This window comes from Apteryx mantelli, chromosome 2, assembly GCF_036417845.1.
Source record: "Apteryx mantelli isolate bAptMan1 chromosome 2, bAptMan1.hap1, whole genome shotgun sequence".
Classification (NCBI taxonomy): Eukaryota; Metazoa; Chordata; class Aves; order Apterygiformes; family Apterygidae; genus Apteryx; species Apteryx mantelli.
The window spans coordinates 120,590,751-120,611,455 of record NC_089979.1 but is presented as its reverse complement, the minus strand read 5'-3'; the positions used below and the strand labels follow the sequence as shown (position 1 = coordinate 120,611,455).

Below are 20,705 nucleotides of genomic sequence, written 5' to 3'. Positions count from 1 at the left end.
AGGCGCAACATGGAGCTGGGCAGGCGCAGGCTGGGGGGTGAGGACGGCGCACGCGCCGCCGGAGGGGGCGGGGCCGGCTAGTCAACGTCACGTGCCTGCGCGTGCGCTCTCGCCGGGCCGGCCGTTGGTGGCGTTGCGGAGCGGCTGTTGCGGGGTGCGCGCGCCTGCGTACTGCTTCCGCGGCGCCGCTGCGCTTGCGCTGCCCGGGGGCGCGCGGCGGCTTGCTGTGAATAACGGGCGGGCGCCCCGCTGCGTAGTGGCCCCGCGGCCGCCTCTGGCGCCGCGGTCTGGAGCTTGGGTGTGAGGGGCTGAAGCGCTCCCGGGCTCCAGCTGCCTGGCCTGAGTGGAGGGTCGCAGTGCCGGCCTCTGCTGCCCCTCAGCCTCGTTATTTACCCCTGCTGTCTGCACAGCGAGCGCTTTTTACTGCAGTCCCCTCTGTTTTAACGCCCCCAGTGTGGCAGTGGTGGGCCAGTGTACCGCTGAGGATGGCAGAGTGCCCAGGCAGGCGTCAGTAAGGGGATGGCTGGAGGAGACCCCTTCCCTCAGGTCTGGGAACGGTTACTGTCATAAGAGGTGGTAGCAAAGGCTGCTTCCCTAGCCCTAGCATCCCCCCTGCCTGGCATTTCCTCTCCAGAAGAGCTAAGACCAACCACCATCAAGGGTGTTCACTCTGAAAAGGTTTTAGGGCATTGGTGCTGCCACCTTGTGCTCGAGGGGTGCAGGGGGAGTATCACAGCTGCCAGGGGCTGGGAAAGGTTGGAAGTGTGCTCATCCCAATCCCATCTAAGTTTCAATCCTGCTTGTACTTCCAGAGGAAATAGTGTAGAGAATGTGTTTTCATTCTTGTGACTTCCAAGCCATGCACAGGAATATGAAGTGCACTCCTTCCGGAGTAGAGAACAGCATAAGCATATCGAGAACTTGTTCAGAAACTAAACAAGCCTCACTTCTCCCCTATCATTCTGTTACAACTGCCTGAATCACCAAAAGCTGATAAAGTCCACTTCTCCAGCAGATCTCTATTCGTAGTTGCTATGAGTGTTATCTAAGGCTTGCTGCTGTCTCCATAATATTCATGCTACTTGGGAAGAAAAAAGTTTTGGGAGAGGAAGAACACCCAAACTACTGTTAACGAGTTGAGTCTTTAAGTCGCAGCGTGAAACCTTACAGTGTGGCCACATGATGGCATCGTAATCTTAAAAACTGAAGGGACTGAGTGAGTGTGTGTGCAAATCTACTGTAGTTGTTAGAGGTTATCTCTTCAGTGACTAGGGATAGATACTAAACATCTTTAAAACTCTTTGGTATGCTTATTTATTTTAAAACACTTAGTGTTCATCTTTTTATGGTCAGAGTGACTTAGGGGTCAAACCTCTTCCATGTGTAAAAATAAAACAAATGTAGTATGAACCAAAATGGGATATTTAACAGATTACTAGTGACAAGCAGTTAAGCACAATGAACATGTCTTGATGGTCATGTGTTATTTGAAGGTGTTGGTTCTTTGTCCTGTCATTAAACCTTCATTGCTCTTTCAACATTATAGCAACCTGTTATAAAGAGGAATTTCTTCTTTCCTTTTTCGTTCTACTGGGCTATCAAAAAGAAAAGAGAGAGGGGGGAGAAGAAAAGATCAAGAAATCTAACACACAAAAGTCAACCAACTTTAATGGATTGCATAATGCAAAATATTATTACAGTCTGTTGGCAGAGTCCTTAGTTAAATGCACCAGCAGTGCTACAAGCACTTATTTGCTCTATCCGCTTGAGCATGGTTCACTGTTTACTACAGTAGCAGAAATCTGGCTTGTTCTCACTTGCTGAAGCATGGTCCCTTCTCAGTGAAGTGAAGTAGTAGACACTCTTGAGAGTTGCTCATCCACTACTGATCCATTGGGCCACAAAACTCTGAATGTTCCAACTCTGCCTTTTGGAAGTTGCTTGTCGCTTGGAAAGATTTATGCTGTAGGAGATAATACTGTAAAGGATCAGGGCTCTTTCATATACCTCTCAGAAAAGCATGCCCCTCTGCTCTTCTGTGTTATATTGTGCTTTTCTTCTGCAGGAAAGGTCGAGAAATGTACTCTGAATGGCAGTGAAACCTTCTAGAGAAAATAATTTCTTAAAGGCAGTGTGTCTTAGGGTCCAAATGAACGTTCTTGTCAAGAACAGATTAAATCACAAAAAGATTTTCATAAATGTAGTCTAGAAGAAAAAAGAAACGCCAGCCTGACAAGAAGTTACTGCATACAGCTTCCTGTCTCTTTAAAAAAGAAATGCATATGTTTTGCATTTTATGCTGCAATTACCTGATTTCTACTTATAGTAATATAGTTACCTGTTTTAAAAGCATGTATGAAGTCCAGACTGTGACTAATGCAACAGTGCCTTAAGAAAGAATATGCATCTCGAACCATTGTGAATTAGAAGACATAGTATAGTTTTACAATTACAATTCCCATGTGGGATGTAGTCCAAAAGCAGTGCTTGATATGACAAAACAGAATAACTTGAAGCAAGTGGTCTGATGAGCAAAGATTTCCCTATTTCACTTCCTATTTTCACAAGTACTTAGCAATGTAGGATTTCTTTGGGGCTGTTTGAAACATTTGCTTATTTGGAAGTATTCTTTAAAAGGGCATATAGAGAAGCTGGGAAACAGAAATAACCCTACTGGATAAGAACAGCAATCAGAACATTCTGTTTTATATTTCTGTTTCCAGAGTTGGCCAAAACCAAGTGTCTTAGCGGAAATGTAAGAAACACTAGAAAGAACAACTTGGCATGAATCAATTAATCATGTAAATAAGGTATGACCTTAAGCACATGAGTATCCCCATTCTTCAAATTTTCTATATGTTCAAATGCTCTGCAGGATCTGAGCCTTAGCAGAGGCCCAGTCATATTTGGCCATCAATCTTACTAATTATGGAAGCTTTTAATATCTTTAGAACTGCCAAATGGCAGAAAAATGGTGGTATCATTTTGGTAACTCCCAAATGATACCTGCTTGTAAAACCAGAAAGTGATGCTATATGCCCCTTGACTTTGTGGATCAGTGAATTCTTTCACTTATTCCTATGTATTGATAACTTAAAAATCTATGGCATATGCTTATCTCTATAAACATCTGGGTCAACCCTGTTTAGAAAACACTTCCACATCTCTAATGCTGTTGTGTTTTTGCAGCCGTTGCCACTGCATTAGTTTCATATTTAAAGTTTTTACCTGTAACTATGTAGGTTAGCAAAATGGCAAACAAATCACTGCACTGAAAAAAAACAACCCTATTGACTTATTCTACACGTTTGATCTAACCTGGTTAAAGCTCCATGTGTAATATTTTACTGTTTAAATATTGCAAACGCATTGATTTGCTGATCAATGTTAGTCCATTGTATATTTCATTAGCTTTTCAATTAGTAGCATATAAAACAGCAAACTGATTGAAAGAGAGCCTTCTGAAATATCCAAACTCTTGAGTAACTTAGGTATTGGCATCAAATAGTTAAGACTAATATGAAAAAAGACCAAAATATTGGTATTCAGTGTACACAAAGAAAAAATACCTTGAAATATTAGAGACTCTTTTGTCGCGGTCCGCGGGAGTGACGGGAATGAATCATACGCATTCACAGAATGCAGGTTCAATTCCATCTTTATTCAGCAATTTGCCTATTTTATAAGTACAAGTATTCGGCGCTCTGGCCCTTGATTTGTGGTTCATACAGATTATGTCACAGGTAGCCAATCATTGCACCGATCACGCACACAGCGGTCATGCCTTGTACCTTGCTGCTTGTTTAGCAAAGCTGTCTAGCCCTTAACCTTGGTTCCCACTGGCTTCTGCTAGTTTATCTGTACTTTCTCAGGATGTATCATTCCCAGCTGCACCAGTGTCCTTGGTAAACTACTTCAAAGCACATAGCAGCAGCTACAGTCTGAGGCCTAAGGCTTCAGCAAATTTAGCTACTTATGCTAAGCAAGTTGTGCTAAGCAACTAATCCTAAACAGTGTAGTTCCACAATCTATATTTCATATAGATTGTTGTTCTGAAGTACCGCAAGGGCCCCAACACTTCCCCCTCTTCTTTCAAATAATAGATCAACCATTTTCTGTACCCGAGCTAGGATACATTGTAGTATACAAGGCCCACAAATCAATAGGAACATACCCACGATACCTATGGTAATCAGTTGTTTTAATCCTGCTGCCAACCAGGGCCCGATCCCCAGCCCCCGAAGCCACCCGTCAATCCCAAGGCCATTCTCCTGCTTCAGCTTATATAGCCCATTCTGAATGTTTCGTATACGTGCGTGGATTGATTGCGAATGGTCGGTAAGATTGAGACAACACATCCCCTCAAATTCGTCACACCCATGTCCATGAGCTAAGAGCAAGAAATCTATAGCGGCCCTATTTTGTAACACAGCGTGGTTTATGCTCAGCGCATCCTGAGACATCTCATCTAGTACTCGTGATGTAATAGTTAACTCATTTTTGGTCCAACAAGCCAATTGCTCCGCCAATTTCATCGCCTTAAGCCCAGCGGCTCCCGGCAGTAGCGTAGCAGTCGCCAGCTGCCGGAAGCCTGACCAAAATACGGGATCGCCAATGTCCTTGCACTCTAGCTCATGCACACTCCTTCTGCCCCGCCCGCGCTTCATCAAGACCAAGTTCTGCAGTTGGGTGAGATTGGGGTGGAACAAACTCAATCTCCCCAGGTAGCATGGGCCTCCACGCAGGATGTGTGGCACGCCGTTCCAGGCCCTATCCCCGCATATCAGAAATATACCAGGCGGCAGTGCTTTCGCTGTTATGTGGCTTGTTGCGTTGCAGTTCGTATACACCTGGCCATGCACGTCACCGCTGCTTAAGGCGGAATTCAAGGTTACCCATTTTGATGACCGCTCTTCCACCAACCCCCCCAACACTCTTTTGTTCGTGCCCAGTCATTGCAGCACGCTCACAATCACAATCCCGTTCGTTCCGGGTGAGGCTGGTGCTTTGTTTTCGTCCTCTGTCAAGAGCTTCCAGTTCCTGCCGCTGGTCTTCAAGCGCAGGTAGTAGCTGACTCACGGGCTGTTTCCAGTGGGCAGTCATCCGCAGGTCCAACGTTACTCTTCTTCAACCACGGTCGAACCCACTTCGCGGGTATCCACTCCGTACCAGTACCTGCAATGACACAAGCATACCCTCGGCCCCAAGTGAGTAATTCCACAGGCCCCTGCCATGAATGTGTTTGTGGTACCCATCGGGACACGAGCGTCTTAATAGGTCTCGTAGTCTGTGCATGGCGTGCCCCTGGGCTGATCAACTCCCCTTGGTCTATTTCAATGAGGTTGCGCCAATTTAACACATAACAGCTTTTTGCTACGATGTCATGGACGGGGAGAGATACCTCCCCCTCCTTTTTCAAAATAGCAAAAAGGCGTTTTAAATCCTGATGACGGCGCTCCACTATGGCCTGGCCAGTGGAATTATAGGGGACCCCCGTGGAATGTGTAATGTCCCAAGCTCTCATAAACTCAGCGCACGCGGCGCTCGTATAGGCAGGTCCATTGTCGGTTTTTATCTGAGCCGGCTTCCCCAGCGCGGCAAAGGCTTGCAGCCAATGCAGGCGGCAGGCAGTGAAGCGTGTGGAGGTTGCGGCAGTGGCCCAGGTCATTTTACTGAATGTATCGACTGATACATGGACAAAGTGCAGTCGCCCAAAGGCAGGGACTTCTGTGACATCGGTCTGCCATAACTGGCGAGGTTCTAACCCGCGTGGGTTTGTCCCTGTATCCTGCAGCGGAGGAATGTGTGCACAGTCGGGGCACGCGGCCACTACGGCCCTGCTTTCTGCCCGGGATAAGTTGAACTCCTTTTGCAAAGATCTAGCTGACTGGTGAAAAAACGCATGAGATCGTTGCGCCAGCTGTAACCTAGTTTTTTCTTCACCGGCGGCTGAGACTTGGGCATCTATGCGCTGGTTGCCCTCCGCCAATATTCCCGGCAGTCCCGAATGACTACGGACGTGTGTGCACCAGAATGGCTAAACGCGAGAATTTAAATGGCCGCTTGCTTGTATCAACAACGCCTGAATCTTGGGGTTAGCGGTCTGCCCAATAAGAGCAGAGTGTAGTCGTTGTAACACACCCGCCACATATAGTAAATCAACTATAAGATTAAGAGGTTCTTCTGCAAAGTCCTTCAACGCAAGTACAGCTGCCATGAGTTCTAAAATTTGCACGGAGTGCTCGGGGGCACCTTGCATGATCTTTCGAGCCCATTCTCCTCGTACATTCACGTATTCGTATCCGTACTTCTTTGTTTTGCCGCTAGCGTCCGTAAAGACGGACTTCGCGTTGTGGATGGGGCCATCTGCCATTACCTTCCTTTCTTCAAGCATCAATTGCGTGTGCAGCAGTGGGTGCTTTGGATAATGATTGTCGAGGGGAACCCCACACGTCGCCAGGGCGAATGAAATGCTCTGTTGGGCCCATTCGGATACGAGATCCAAAGAAACCAGGGGCAGAATGATGCGTGAGGGCTCCTTCCCTGATATGATGCGGACGCGCTGTCTTGTTTTTAGTAACAGTTCTCCCACAGCATCTTTCCTGGGCATAATCACTGTGCGTGGCCGGACTGGCGAAAACACCCACTCCAGGATCGTGAGCTGATTTGTCTCGTTTGTTTGACCAATTATGCCAACCACCTCCTGTTGTTTATTGTAGCACACTATGTCAATGGGTTTCATGGGGTCATAGCGATAGGCTTGTACATTTCCAAGCTTCCTCTCGATGTTAGCCATGACTTCCTGCACTGGAGGAGACAACATTCTTGCTTCTCCGGGGTTCTTGCTATTCTTAAGTAAATTCACCAGCGGTTGAATTTCCTCATTGGTAATGCCGCAGTAAGTACGGATCCACTGAATGTCCCCAAGAAGTTTCTGTACATCGTTCACTGTTGCAATCTTCCGCGTGATCGAGGTTTTCATTGGGTAGACTCGGGTCTCGGTTATGACCATACCAAGATAGTTCCACGGTGCGTGTTGCTGGATCTTCTCAGGGGCGATGGTAAGACCCCAGGCCTGGAGTTGTTGACTCAATTCCCGTTGACTCTCTTCTAGCAGCGGGGTTTCTGTTGCGACTAATATGTCGTCCATGTAGTGGTATACTATAGCCTCGGGATGTCTCTGCCTCCAGGGTTCTAAGGCTCGGTCTACATACCATTGACATATCGTGGGGGAGTTTTTCATACCTTGGGGTAGAACGACCCACTGATAGCGTCTCAAAGGGCCAGATCGATTTATCGTTGGCACTGAGAATGCAAAGCGTTTGGAGTCCTCCAGATGTAAGGGGATACTAAAGAAACAGTCTTTCAGATCAATTACTAGCAGACTCCATTCCCGCGGGAGCATGGTAGGTGATGGCAGTCCTGGTTGTAACGCTCCCATATCTTCCATTGTTGCGTTCACAGCTCGCAGATCGTGTAGCAGTCTCCATTTTCCTGACCTTTTCTGTATGGTAAAGATAGGTGTGTTCCATGGGCTGGTTGAAGGCTGAATATGTCCCAATTGTAGCTGCTGTTCTACCAATTTGTTAAGTTCCCTTAGCTTCTCCTTTTGCAGCGGCCACTGCTCGACCCACACTGGTTCGTCAGTTTTCCATGTAATTTTCAGCGTGGGCGGAGAAGTGTCAGCAGCGGCCATTACTAAAAAGGGCACGAGAGAACTAGGCCCCACTGAGACAGAAGGTCCCGGCCTAAGATCCAGAGAGGGGTATTCATTACGTATGGTGTTACCACGCCCAAATGACCTTCTTCGTCGCAGATCTTCACGGGTCTCGCACTTCTCCAGGTGGGGGCTGAACCACCAATCCCCTGTACTGCAGTGGTGCTATCCACTAGCGCCCAAGCGGCAGGCCAGGAGTCGTGAGGTACTATGGTGACGTCGGAACCGGTATCCATCATCATCTCGGCTTTTAGGTGATTCATTCCGTCTGGAGAGGTAATGATGACCTTTCGAGTGGGTCTAGTCGAGGACACAGCAGTCGAGAACAAGGCCAGGGGCGTCCCCGTAGAGCCGAAACCTCCTCTTCTATCATCTCCGCTGGCCAGGGGGACCGCAGACTTGAAAGGGATCAATTGGGCAATTTTGCTTTTTGCTGGTATTGTAACTGGGGGACAGAAGACCTTCAGCATGATTTTTATAGGTCCACGGTAGTCGGCGTCGATGCATCCAGGGAGAACAAAAATTCCCTGTCTAGAGGCAGATGATCGTCCTATCAGTAAGGCCGACAGCCCCCCCCCCAAGGGGCCACAAACGTCTGAATTTACCAAGTGGACCTGCTCAGTGGTAATGCTTACTGATTCTGCCAGGGCCAGATCGATTCCGGCGCTCCCTCTTGTGGCTGCATGGTGTTCGAAGAGGCAACCATGGGATATTTCTTCGCCGCGTCCCAGGCGCGGCTGTTCCAGTTTCCCGACAACGGGGTGCCGCTTTTCTTGCATTTTGACCGGCACTCACTTGTCCGATGCCCAAACTTGTCACAACACTGGCAGATACGGTTGTCTTTAGCCAGTCGTCTGAGGGGGCAATGTTTCTTCCAGTGCCCAGGTTGTCCGCAGATGTAGCAGTTCTCTGTTTTGCGGCCGCCCCCTCCTTGTGTAGGGCCCTGTTTCATAGCTACAGCTAATGCAGTAGCATGGATCTTCGCTTTTTGTTTTTCTAGCTCCATGGGTGCTCGGGAGCAAATTTCCACCATTTGGAGCAAAGTCGCTCCTGGAGGCAAGGTGGCGAGCAGTTTTGTGCAGGTTGGATTGGCGTTCTGCGTAGCGATCTCCTTAACCATGATTGTTTTCATGTCCTGTGGCACGTTCGGGGCCGCATCAACGGCTTCCTTAAGTTTATCCACGAACTGCAGGAACGGTTGGTCTTCCGCCTGCCTTATTGACAGGTAAGGCGGATTAGCTTTCCCTATTTGGGGCAGTGCGGCGAATGCCTCTAAGGCAGCGTTTTTCGACTGCATCAGGACTCGGGGATGCAGTGCTGCCTGTCGAGCGGGGTCTCTAAAAGCTCCGTTGCCCATCAGCATGTCCAAAGATGTCATACGTAACGGGTCATCTGCCGGTAAGTCCAAATTAGATAATTGGCATTGACCAAGCAGTTCCTGCCACTTATTCAAAAACACCAGCAAAGAGGTGGGCCCCAAAATCAGTTCGGCAAGGGCGCGGATGTCGCTCGGCACCAGGTTTTGATATTTTACCAGTGCTCTCAGCTGCGCTTGCACTTGGTGATTATTTATCCCGTACTGCATTACCAGCTGTTGCAGCTTTGTTACCACTTGCCAATCCAGAGGCTCCCACCTCGTCTGTCCCTGACCCGTGGTCACGACCGGGGCTACTATAGGGAAAAACTGCATGTCCCCAACCAGTTCAGCATTCTGAATGATCCCGCGCCACCTTTTTGCCATGTCAAAGTCAGGGTCCCTAGGTGGCAGGGCTTTCTCCGGTGCTCTCGGTAAACAGTCCAAAATCATTCGATACTCTTTCTGTGTTAAAGGGGTTTTTTTCCAGGCTTGCAGATGTTGCTCCGCCTCCTCAAGGGACCACGTCCCTTTGAGTACGTTGGTAATCACCCAGTCTCTGGGGGCGATCTCTTGGTTCTCCTGGGATCCGCCGGCAGGATCCCCGGAGAACCGTTCCTCAACCGCCTTCAGGCCGTCCACAATAGCCTGATGTGCCTTCTTATACGCCTCCCTCACATGCGCCTTTTTCGACCCCCTATCCAACCTCCTCATTTCCTCCAACAGTTCCTCCATTTTTTTTGAATATTCAGTCAGATCAACGCTTTTCTCCTCAGGTAAAGGCACAGTGGCCGGATCCACTTCCATAGGGGGAGCGGACGGCTGCGGGGGGGCGGCAAAGGCATCAGCAACGTCCCCTTTCTTGTACGGTGGCAAGTCCTCATATCCTGTGCCAGTCCCCCAAGCCTCCCGCTCTAGCTTAGAGAGAGGTGCCGCACACGGCAGGGAGGGCTCATCTGTCACCGAGGGCCCCCCCGCGGATGGTGTATCAAAGACAGGCACCGCGCACTCCGCTCCGGGTACCGCGCACTCCGCTCCGGGTACCGCGCACTCCGCTCCTTCCGCGCACTCACTCCCCGGCGAAAGTGCCGCTGCAGAGGGCTCCACTTGCAGCGCCCTCCGTATGGCAGCAGTCGCCTGTGCCTCCCCGTGCAGCTGTTCGATCATGAGCCGCACGTCTCGATATATTTTGGCCAGACGCCTGGCCTCTTTTTCTCCGTTCTGGATGGATTCCCACAGTTCCTTCCCGACCTTCTTCCAGGTTACCGCGCTAAAGACCTGGCTGGACTCCCGTAACAAACCGCGCCGCCTTCCCCACCACAGCAAGTCCACCAGCGCCTGGCGCTCCACCTGGCGCTCTGTTTGTGCTGCCACTTGTAACAATTTTTCTAACGTGGCCTTTTCTACCGCTGATACAGCGTTTCCCATACCGCCCGCCGCCTCACAAGGGCGCCTGACTCACCGGTCAGAAGAGTTGCGTAGCTACGACTTTTCTTTTCCCGTCTTCTTTCAGACGGCCAGGCTCGTTTTCCCCGGGCACGAGCCTCCCGGGCGGTATCCACTCCCGTTACTCGAACTCTTAGCAAAGCCAGCTTCTCCTCTGCAGTATCACGTCGGGGTCGCCAGATGTCGCGGTCCGCGGGAGTGACGGGAATGAATCATACGCATTCACAGAATGCAGGTTCAATTCCATCTTTATTCAGCAATTTGCCTATTTTATAAGTACAAGTATTCGGCGCTCTGGCCCTTGATTTGTGGTTCATACAGATTATGTCACAGGTAGCCAATCATTGCACCGATCACGCACACAGCGGTCATGCCTTGTACCTTGCTGCTTGTTTAGCAAAGCTGTCTAGCCCTTAACCTTGGTTCCCACTGGCTTCTGCTAGTTTATCTGTACTTTCTCAGGATGTATCATTCCCAGCTGCACCAGTGTCCTTGGTAAACTACTTCAAAGCACATAGCAGCAGCTACAGTCTGAGGCCTAAGGCTTCAGCAAATTTAGCTACTTATGCTAAGCAAGTTGTGCTAAGCAACTAATCCTAAACAGTGTAGTTCCACAATCTATATTTCATATAGATTGTTGTTCTGAAGTACCGCAAGGGCCCCAACACTCTTTTAAATGTGTAAAATTTTCCCTTATCCCTTCTAAAGATTCTATATCACAGACCTTGGTAATTTGGCGTTATCTGCACAGGTACACAATAAGGCTAGTAAAGGGTGAGACTGACACTGAGTTTAAATGAGTGAGAAATCCTGTGTATGGTACAGTCAAGAGATGTTTCCAAAGAACCAGTATCGATTTTTAACCTAATAAGTCACTTCAAAAATTCTGTTTATGAGCCTGCTAGCTTAGTGTACAGAGAAAGCCTCCAGTCTTTGGGAGTTTTAGGCCCTTCAGTACAGAATTGTGCTTTTACAGTCACAAAAAAAAAGAGAATACTTCTTTCCTTGAAGAATCCTACATTTGCATATCCAGCTAGCTAATTTGATACATCCTTTTCATTTATGTACAAATACCCATATGAATGAGCAAATACAAGGTTTGGTAGACGTATGCCATGTCCTTCTGTGGCCGCCTTAGAGACAACATATAGAGAACAGATTCCCAGGCTTCCTTCACAGAATGGATTTCACAAAAGTTAATTCCACTTTTTTACTAGACACAGTTTACAATGCAGCAGAAACTTCTTGATCTCCAGTGGACTGTGTATAGGTGGAGCTAGCCCGTTCAGCTGTGTCAACATAGAAAACTGGGCAATATTTAGAGAAGTGGGATGCAATGTGCTTTCGGAAAAAGCGTTGAAGATATTTCCTAAACTTTTCTCCAGCGAAGGCATAGATCACAGGGTTGATACAACAGTGGATCATTGAAATTGTTTCTGTCACTTGGATTGCTTTCGCCAGTTGACCACTGATTTCACAAGTACTGAGGGATAATGATACTTGAAAATCACGCAAGAGAATACTGATGTTGTATGGTGCCCAGAATAAAAAGTAGACTATCATGATGATAAAAATAAGCCTGACTGCTTTATGTTTTTTCTCATTCCTACATTGTAGTAATGTCTTTATAATTTGTGTGTAGCTGCAGATCATAATGAGCATGGGAACAATAAGTCCCACGACGTTCATCTTTAAAGTCAAGAACTGCTTCCATGCATTTCTCTGATCTGATGGATAATGAGGGCTGCATGTATAACGTGAATTTTCCTTTTGACTTTTGTGAAATATTACTCCTGGAACAGAGGCAAAAAGAGCAACAGCCCAAGTGACAGTGCTGGTGAGGATGCCATAGGTAACTGTCCTGGCTTTTAAAGCAAACACTGCATGCACTATGGCCAGATACCTGTCTATGGTCAACAGGATTATGAAAAAGATCCCGCTGTAGAAGCCAAGGAGGTAGACACCTGAGAGAATTCTGCAGAGTGCGTCTCCAAAAATCCACTCCTGGGCAGCATAATAAGCCCAAAAAGGGAGGGAAAAAATAAACAGCAAATCAGAAATTGCCAAATTGAGCAGGTAGATGTCAGTCATGCTCTTCAATCGCTTATATTTTACCAGGATAAGGACAACGAGCATGTTGCCCATGAGGCCGAATATCACCACCAAAGAGTAAAGCGGCGGCAAAAATTTCGCTGCAAAGTTCTTTTCTTCAATATTCGTGCATGCTGTTGCACCACTGTAGTCAAATTCTGTTGTCAGTAGAAAGCTGTCTGAGTCAGTGGTGTAGTTTTCCAGCATGTGTTCATCTAGAAAGGAAGAAAAGGATGTTTAATGGCAGGAAACTCCATAGCCTTGCATTGAAGGGAATGAAACCCATTGCTGCCCTCATCTAGATTACTTCTGCCTCTTGAGCATATAAACCTTGCTGATGCTAAGGTCTAGAAGAAAATAAAGTTGCAGAGCACACACACGCACACACACATACATCTCTATAGCTATGAAGTCAGGTTGCTGCATGTTGGAAGTGTGCTACATGCCATTTTCCACATGTACTCTGTATGGTCCGTTTTTCCTCCTCAGGAGAGCGTGTCAGGCTTTGGACTCAGCTGGAAGCAGAGGAATGATGAGTTTAACGCTAGCAGTGGTTAGTTTGGGGCCGTTGTGCTCAACAGTGGCTTTCAGAAGGGCCAGAGAGAGACAGGAAGGGGAAAGCACAGCAGCTGGCATGCAGCGTGTGGCTGCGCTTCTCCTCAGCAGCCCAGCCACATTCACGTCGTGCAGCCCACACTGCAGCCCTCACCCAAGGAGGGCCGGGCACTGGCAAAGGCACTCTGGCACGGGTAAAACCTAACTGACTGCTGGGTTGTTCATGCCGTACTGAGAGCCTTAATGTCAGTGGGAATGGGGTTGCTGGTGGTGTAGAAACGATCTTGCTGCAGCACCAAGAATACTCACCCAGTGAATCTGCCATTCTGGCTACTGCAGAGCAGGCGAGTAGACAGTGTTGATCTGGGATAAAAAGGCAAATGTTGTGTTCTTTACACAGTTCAGGTCAGATGTGGGCCATGAAAACGTGCTGCTTTTAGGTATCTGTGGAATGAAAATAGGTCGCAGTCATGTCCTCTGGGAAAGACACTGGACGCGTTGTTCAGCTGATGACCTGCATGGAAATTCACAATTGAAAGAACAGATAGGCAGACAGCTTCTAAAATAGCATAAAAGATTTCTATTTCTGTCAGCGTGGACTATAAATCTTCTGTGAAAGAAAAGGAAAAAGAGGTAGTGCATTTTTGGTACACCCAGTGTTTTATTTGAGTGTACTGTTCAAGGTTTTACTAGAAACTACTCTTTTGTCAAATGATTTGTCCAATTCTGAATTTTATTTTCTTTCAAAAGGCATGTTTTTTTGGCTAATGTCAAATGTGACATCTTTTTGACAATTGGAACATTTTCTGCTGTGTAAGCATAAACCATTAAAATTGCTAGTGCCCCCATCTTAGTTTGTGTCAAGGTGGATAACAGTAAAATCTAAGCCTGAGATCCTGGAGGAGGGACTGGCTCTTGGTAGGTCTGTGTCCACTTGCTTATGACCTTATAAATGAGTCACTCCTGGCCTGCCAGCTCCCATGGAGTTTCTTATACAGTGCAGTACAGGTAGGAAGCTGCACAAAAAGCAAAAGGCTTTATTGAAACAAAATCTGCACCTTGTAAACACAAAAGAGATACTGTTTTTGCAACCTTTCCCCCATCCCTTCCCTATTTTCTTGCAGAGTCTGACTGTTAACTCTGTCCCCAGTATCTCAAGAATGAGAACTTTCATGTTCTGGTATAGCTTTGCCATATTAAAGAAGTTTTCTTCTGGAGATCAAAGAGTAGGGGAAAATTGGCAAGTTTTAACAGTTCCAGTCTCAGCTATGTCTGTATAAAATTTCTTGGGGAAAACAGAAGTGCAATCAGACTCCTCAAAGAGGACTGGCTTTCAGGAAGTTCTGACCACCTCTGTGAAACAGTTTTTTTCCATAGCTGCACTAACTACATAGTCATTGCAATACTGAGATCATGGTTTGATTGGTAAAGGAAGTGGCTGTGGCTCAGGTGTACTGACAGTAAATAAGCTGATTTTAAAGTATCTAAGGGGTTATACTTTTTTAATACTCTCAGCAATTCTTTTAGAAAAAAAGTACCTTGATAAAAGAAACATTTGTCCAAAACATTAACTTGTTCATTTCACAAACGTATCAAGACTTGGGCACTGCAGGAGTATTTAAAATTCCCTTTAGCTAGATCTAGATTGCATGCTCTGACAATACCAGGTGCTGGTAACTGCCTATAGTTAAGTATCCCTATTTGTGATATATCAGCCAGCCACACTGTACACTGAGATTACGGGATGAGGGACTGACTGCAGCCCCAGCATGTCCTGGGATCATGGCCAGTTTGACCCTCCTTCCTCGGCTGGCTGTCAGTTCAGGAGATCATCAGTGGCTGCTGAAAACCAAAAGATTGTCCTGCTCAGCAGAAGCAAGTGCCTTAAAACAGGTGTTCTGCCAAGGTGGAAGGGTTTGAAGCCACAGCCCAGAAGACCAATTGCAGCCACAAAGCAGGCAGGAGGACATCAACCACATCAGGGGGCTGGTAGCACATACTGCACCCTACAATGGTTATGAAGGGTGATGCCCATCTTAATAATTCTGTGTCTGGATCCTTTTGTGTCTGCATGATGCTGATATGTAAACATGGTTATGAAAAAAACCTGGATCATAAATTCAGAGTGGGATTTCATGAGTAAGCAACTGTTTAATAGGATACATGCAAATGTTATTGCAGAATGCTGCCTTGATATTATTATGACAGTTCCTTTCATGACAGCCCCTTCTTCCTGCTAACTTCTGTCTCAGTGCCTTCCCTCCTCCTTTTCCTTTCATCTGCCATCTTGGAATAACTCCCAGATCTTTCCTGCACCTTATCTTCTTACTTTCAACCCCTTTTGCATGCTTAAATTGTTGTCTCCCCTCTGAGTGGTTCCTCTCACTAGCTGAGCCTCATTTCTCTAGCGTAACCTTTGCTTCAGAAGCCACTTCCTGCAAAAATACATATTACCCTGAGCTGTGTATTGTGGTGGAGCGCAACTACCCCCCTCTCATCTCGGGCCCAAAGTGTGGTGGGGCGCAACTACCCTCCTCTCCCCCCTTATCTCAGGCCCCAGCTGACTGCAAATAACTGACAGCCCCCAGGGCTGACCAGGAAGAACTAGGCAATACTGGTTGCAATTGGTGAGGCCAGAAATGGGCATGAGATCAGCAGAAAGGGGTATATTTTCCACAACACAGCATGAGGTCAGCAAAAAAAGGTACATCTCCATACCAAATATTGTATGACCATGAGTCAAACTCCGTGCCCATAAAGGAAAGTGGTCAGAACTGCAGTCTAGGGGGAAGGGAAGTCCACCCCGCAGGCAGAAAGGCAGAAAGAAGAAACCAGCTATGGCACACAGCACTGCAGTTAGGTATACCTAGAGCTGCTTTACACGGGCAGGCGGCAGGGACAATTGCTAATCTAATAGACACCTTTCCGCATGTGTCCCCTGCAGGGCAGGAAACAAGATTAGATAAAGGGGAAAGGAAACAGGAGGGCACTACTCCTACTGTGCCTCCGCACACCAGTAACCCCTTCTCCCATCTCTGGGAGGAGCTAAAGGCTGTAGAAGCAAAAAACTATTGGCCCCCGGATGGGTAGTGGGCCTCCCCATCCGGAGAATAGAGGCCTTTCAGTGGGACCCCTGGAAGGACCCCACATCTACCTTCCATTAGGGACTCATCAAATCCCAGCCAAATTCCTTATTGACACAGGGGCTCAGATGTCCACCCTCTCAAAGGTGGCAGCAAAGAGGGCAGGGGTCGCTGTGGGGAGGCGCGGAGTCCGACTACTCCGATACACCGGTGGAAGCGAGGTGTGCCCGGTAGCAAGAGCTTATCTGCGCCTCCCTGATGAAAAGCGAGCAACCCTGTGCCAGCTGGCTGTCATTGAGAGCGGGGACAATGTCTTGGGATTTGATGTATTGAATGGCAGACAGTGATTACTCCCAAATGGGCATTTGGGAGACCCCAGCAGATAGTCCGGGAGGAGGACAGCAAGGCCGCCTGAATCAGGCTACTGAGGATTTCCCCTCCTCTGCCAGGTTCTAAAATCACTCACATGTCCCAATACCCTCTATCTGCTGCAGCCAGGAGAGGGGTCCACAACGTAATACAGGATCTACTACAGAGAGGGATCATGTTCCAAACCTATTCCCCGTATAACTCCCCAGTGTGGCCAGTTAAGAAGCCAGACGGCAGCTGGAGGCACCGAGTGCCCACAATGTAGATTAAGACTGAAAGCAGGAAGTGCAGCTCTCCAACCAGCACTGCACTTGAAAGCAGGGAAGCCCCTGTGGTCCGCCTGGCAAATTGATTACATGGGACCCCTACCTCGTACAGCCACAGGGTGGAAATATATCCTAACCAGAGTAGAAGTCATCTCTGGCTTACTGAAGGTAATATATCCCAGTCATTAAGGGGTAACCTGTCTGGACTCACCCCACCAAGACATACTATTCTTATTTTCACAGGATAAGTGAGCGAGACCTGAAACTACGAATTCTACTGGCAGGACTGAAACTGGTAGTACTGTTTATTATTTCCCAGATTGCTAACCCCTAACTGAGGAAGTACTATCCCAAAAGGTCGAATTCATCCTGAGGGAATCCTGCGTAAAATGAATTTGTTCCAAATGATAAAGATAGTGGGAGGAATGATAACCCTCATACTTATTACTGATGGTATGGGAATACCCCCACAAAATGAGAAATTTGAATCTCATGTAATCTTAAAACAAATACAAATATTTGGCCGCCTTATTAATACCTCCTTGATCATAGCTTGTTTAAACAACCTGGGATCGACCGAGGGGAACCCGCTGCCCATCCACCTCTACTTCCCAAATTTAGAGGAGGACTTAAATAATACCTGGGCTAAGGGAGGGTCATTTGTCTTCCGACAGGAAGCCAGGGACCCACCGTGGCGCAATTATAGCTGGCCCTCAATGCTTTCGGGCCTAAAAGGTAAAACCTGCACTGACCAAGGTGTGTACCTAGATGGTACTGCATGGGGAAGGGAGACCACCATCCCATGCACTACCCTCCCATGGGGGCTCCCTTGTGCTCTTGACCAATGGAGTCGAGAAGATCACTCATTAAAATGGGAATGGTTGGAAGAGCCTGCCCCGTGGTGTGTGGTATGCCCCAAAGTCAAGGGACATGAGTGTCCGATGTACTGTCAGGATGGAACTCAGCGGACACTAGGAGAAGAAAAACAGACTAAATTCTCCCTTTGCCCAAAATCATGTCAGAGGGGAGGAAGAGGATCATTATGGGGACGTGCTTGGAGAGGACCCAAACACTCTCGCAAACCCCCTCCTGAAAATCCTGAATGGAAGTGCACACTCCCATTGCCCTGTAATGCCTCATTCCATCCTCTCATGACCTTTCCTCCCTTATGGCGCATGCTAATGCAAGGTTGTCTGTGTGCCAACAACTCAGCACCTAATTTCACTGAGAAGCTCTTTAGAGACGATTTTTATCCCACAAAGGGGAAAGGGACCTTAATAGTCAAATGCAAAAAGGCAACTGTGCCAGCCCCAAAGGGAATGGTTTGGGCATGCTCTGACCACACGCTATATACCCTGCTCCCTGCTACGCTTATTGGGGTACAATGCTCATTAACTATCCCATTGCTCTGTCCTAAGTCATATTACCCAGGCCTTCCTTCCTCTCAAAAGTGGGGACGAGTTAAAAGGTCAACTCTATGGTGAGACCTATCACACAGAGAAAAGGTTCAGAAGTGCTTGCTCTGGGGACTAGAGGGATATTTTGGCTGGGGAATTGCGTCAGCTAAAACCCAAGAGTAATTAGTGCAACTGACTGATCAAGTAGAAACACTAGCTAACGCCACAGCAAACAGCCTAACTCTCCTAAATGAGCGTGGAGATGCAACCGCCTGCATGACACTACCATTGAAAACTACTCTGGACCTCATGCTGTTGAAGGCGGGAGGAGTCTGTGCCTTCTTGAACATCTCCAGTGATGACTGTTGCATGCACATTCCCAACGTCTCTCAGCCACTCTCCCTGCAAATTACGCGAATCTGGCAAGTAGCAGCCAACTCTGCAAGTATCTGGGATGGAATATACTCATCGTGGCTAAATCAACTATTCGAACTGATGGGTTTCTGACTTTTGGAATGGCTTGCAAGCCTACTCCAACCATTGTTCACTGTTTTGATAACCATTATTGTTGTAATAGTAGTAATTAGCAGTATGAAATCGGTAATAGTGAAACGAGTCCTCACACTCATACCAGCCTCTTCCCCCAGACAAACCGGAGGAAGATGCTCCACCAGAGAGTAAACCTATAAGAGAGGAAATAACCGCCATATATATTTATGATGCAGAGACAAGAGGTGACCACACCACCACTCTGTGAAAACATCAGAGGTTTGACTATGGTCACGGGATGGAAGTGTGGTGGAGCGCAAATACCTCCCCTTCATCTCGGGCCCAAAGTGTGGTGGAGCGCAACTCCCCCCCGCTTATCTCAGGCCCAACTGACTGCAAATAACTGACAGCCCCCAGGGCTGACCAGGAAGAACTAGGCAATACTGGTTGCAATGGGCCTGAGATCAGCAGAAAGGGGTATATTTTCCACAACACGGCGTGAGGTCAACAAAAAGGTATCTCTTCCCCAGCATGCCATGAGATCAACAAGAAAAGATACATCTCCACACCAAATATTGTATGACCATGAGTCAAACTCCGTGCCCATAAATAGCGCTGCAGCCTAGAGCCCATTGAGCTCTCCTGCATGGCAGCAGGCTGCATGGTGGAGACTCTCCCCTTGAGCTGGGACGCCTCTCAAGGTTACTCTCCTGGAGTTAAGAGAAGCTCTGACAAGAAATGGTTGGAGTGGTAAGAAACCGAGACTCAGGCAATAACAAATGTGCAGTACGATTCGCTTGCTATGACTACACTGTATATCCATCTTTAATAAATCTGTTTGCAATAAACCCAGAGATAATAATAATACCAATAACCACCCCTCGCTGCGACATGTATAGTATCCAGCATATGGTGATAATGGAAACTCTACAGATACTAATTTGGAAAACAGATAAGGGAACTGTCAAGTGCTTATGTGCTTTATCCTATAGTCTCACTGTTTTAGGAAACAGTTTTGGCCACTGGATTAATAAACCTAGAGTTGTATTGTTAATTAGACCCCTGGCTGGGCTTATGTTTCCTGATCATTAGGAGAAAACCAAAGATAATTCTGAAAGATCTCTGAAGGAAGAATATTTTAAAAATATGTATATATTGTTCTGAGTACAGCTTAGATATATTCAATTGCTCTAGAAATCTGCAATCTCCTATACCAATTTTGTTACTCTGGTTGAAACTAGCAGTCATTCAGCTTTCAAGTCAAAAACCTCTCCATAGGCAAGTTGAGCAAACTCAGATGTCACTGTTTCATGCTGAGTTTCAGATCAAAACTCTCTGTTTTCAAAAAGACAAAGATTTTATTAAAGTAAGTGTCAGTCACAGTTAATTTGCACAGTGCTGTAAAATAGTAACAATTAAAAATTTGTAGTAAGCAGAGGTAAAATGCTATGCTATGTAGCATGTAAACAGGTGCCATGAGAAAGAGTGTTTAAATTACATCAGATTTTCTGTAGTCATCCTTCAAGAGGAATATGTACGCTTCACTCAGATAAACTGCTTTGTCTTTGCATTAACAATTTTAAAATATAAATTTCCATCATGATATATCATCTTCAGAGAAAAAAATGTTGATGTGTATAATCTGTTTATCAAAAAGACATATTATTCCATTACATTCTTATCCAGATCACCCTCTATAAATTTGTTTTCCTACTCAAATCTTCTAGTGGTTCTGTCCTTTAAAAGTAGTTCATTCCATTTAACATATCCTATGCTTTTCTCTAGGGTACATTTTCAAGATGAGTGCACTGGCAAGATTCCACAAGTATTTTTCACATCTGGCATTAGACTACATAAACAACTACTAAATCCACAGATGAAAAAAAAAAGGCAAAGATGACTTACCATATATCTTATGGTACAAGTGATGTCTTAGAT

The 20,705-nt window shown here is 46.8% G+C and overlaps 1 protein-coding gene across 1 annotated transcript; it reads right to left on the bottom strand.

The window, feature by feature from the left end:
• Nucleotides 1-11,741: 11,741 nt before the first annotated feature.
• Nucleotides 11,742-20,705, bottom strand: LOC106491185 (C-C chemokine receptor type 5-like). The gene is made up of 3 exons (XM_013950735.2): nt 20,673-20,705; nt 13,473-13,677; nt 11,742-12,823 (listed from the first exon to the last, which is right to left on the bottom strand). The coding sequence occupies exons 2-3, from the start codon at nt 13,486-13,488 to the stop codon at nt 11,742-11,744; spliced, it is 1,098 nt and encodes a 365-aa protein (XP_013806189.1). The 5' UTR covers nt 13,489-13,677; nt 20,673-20,705.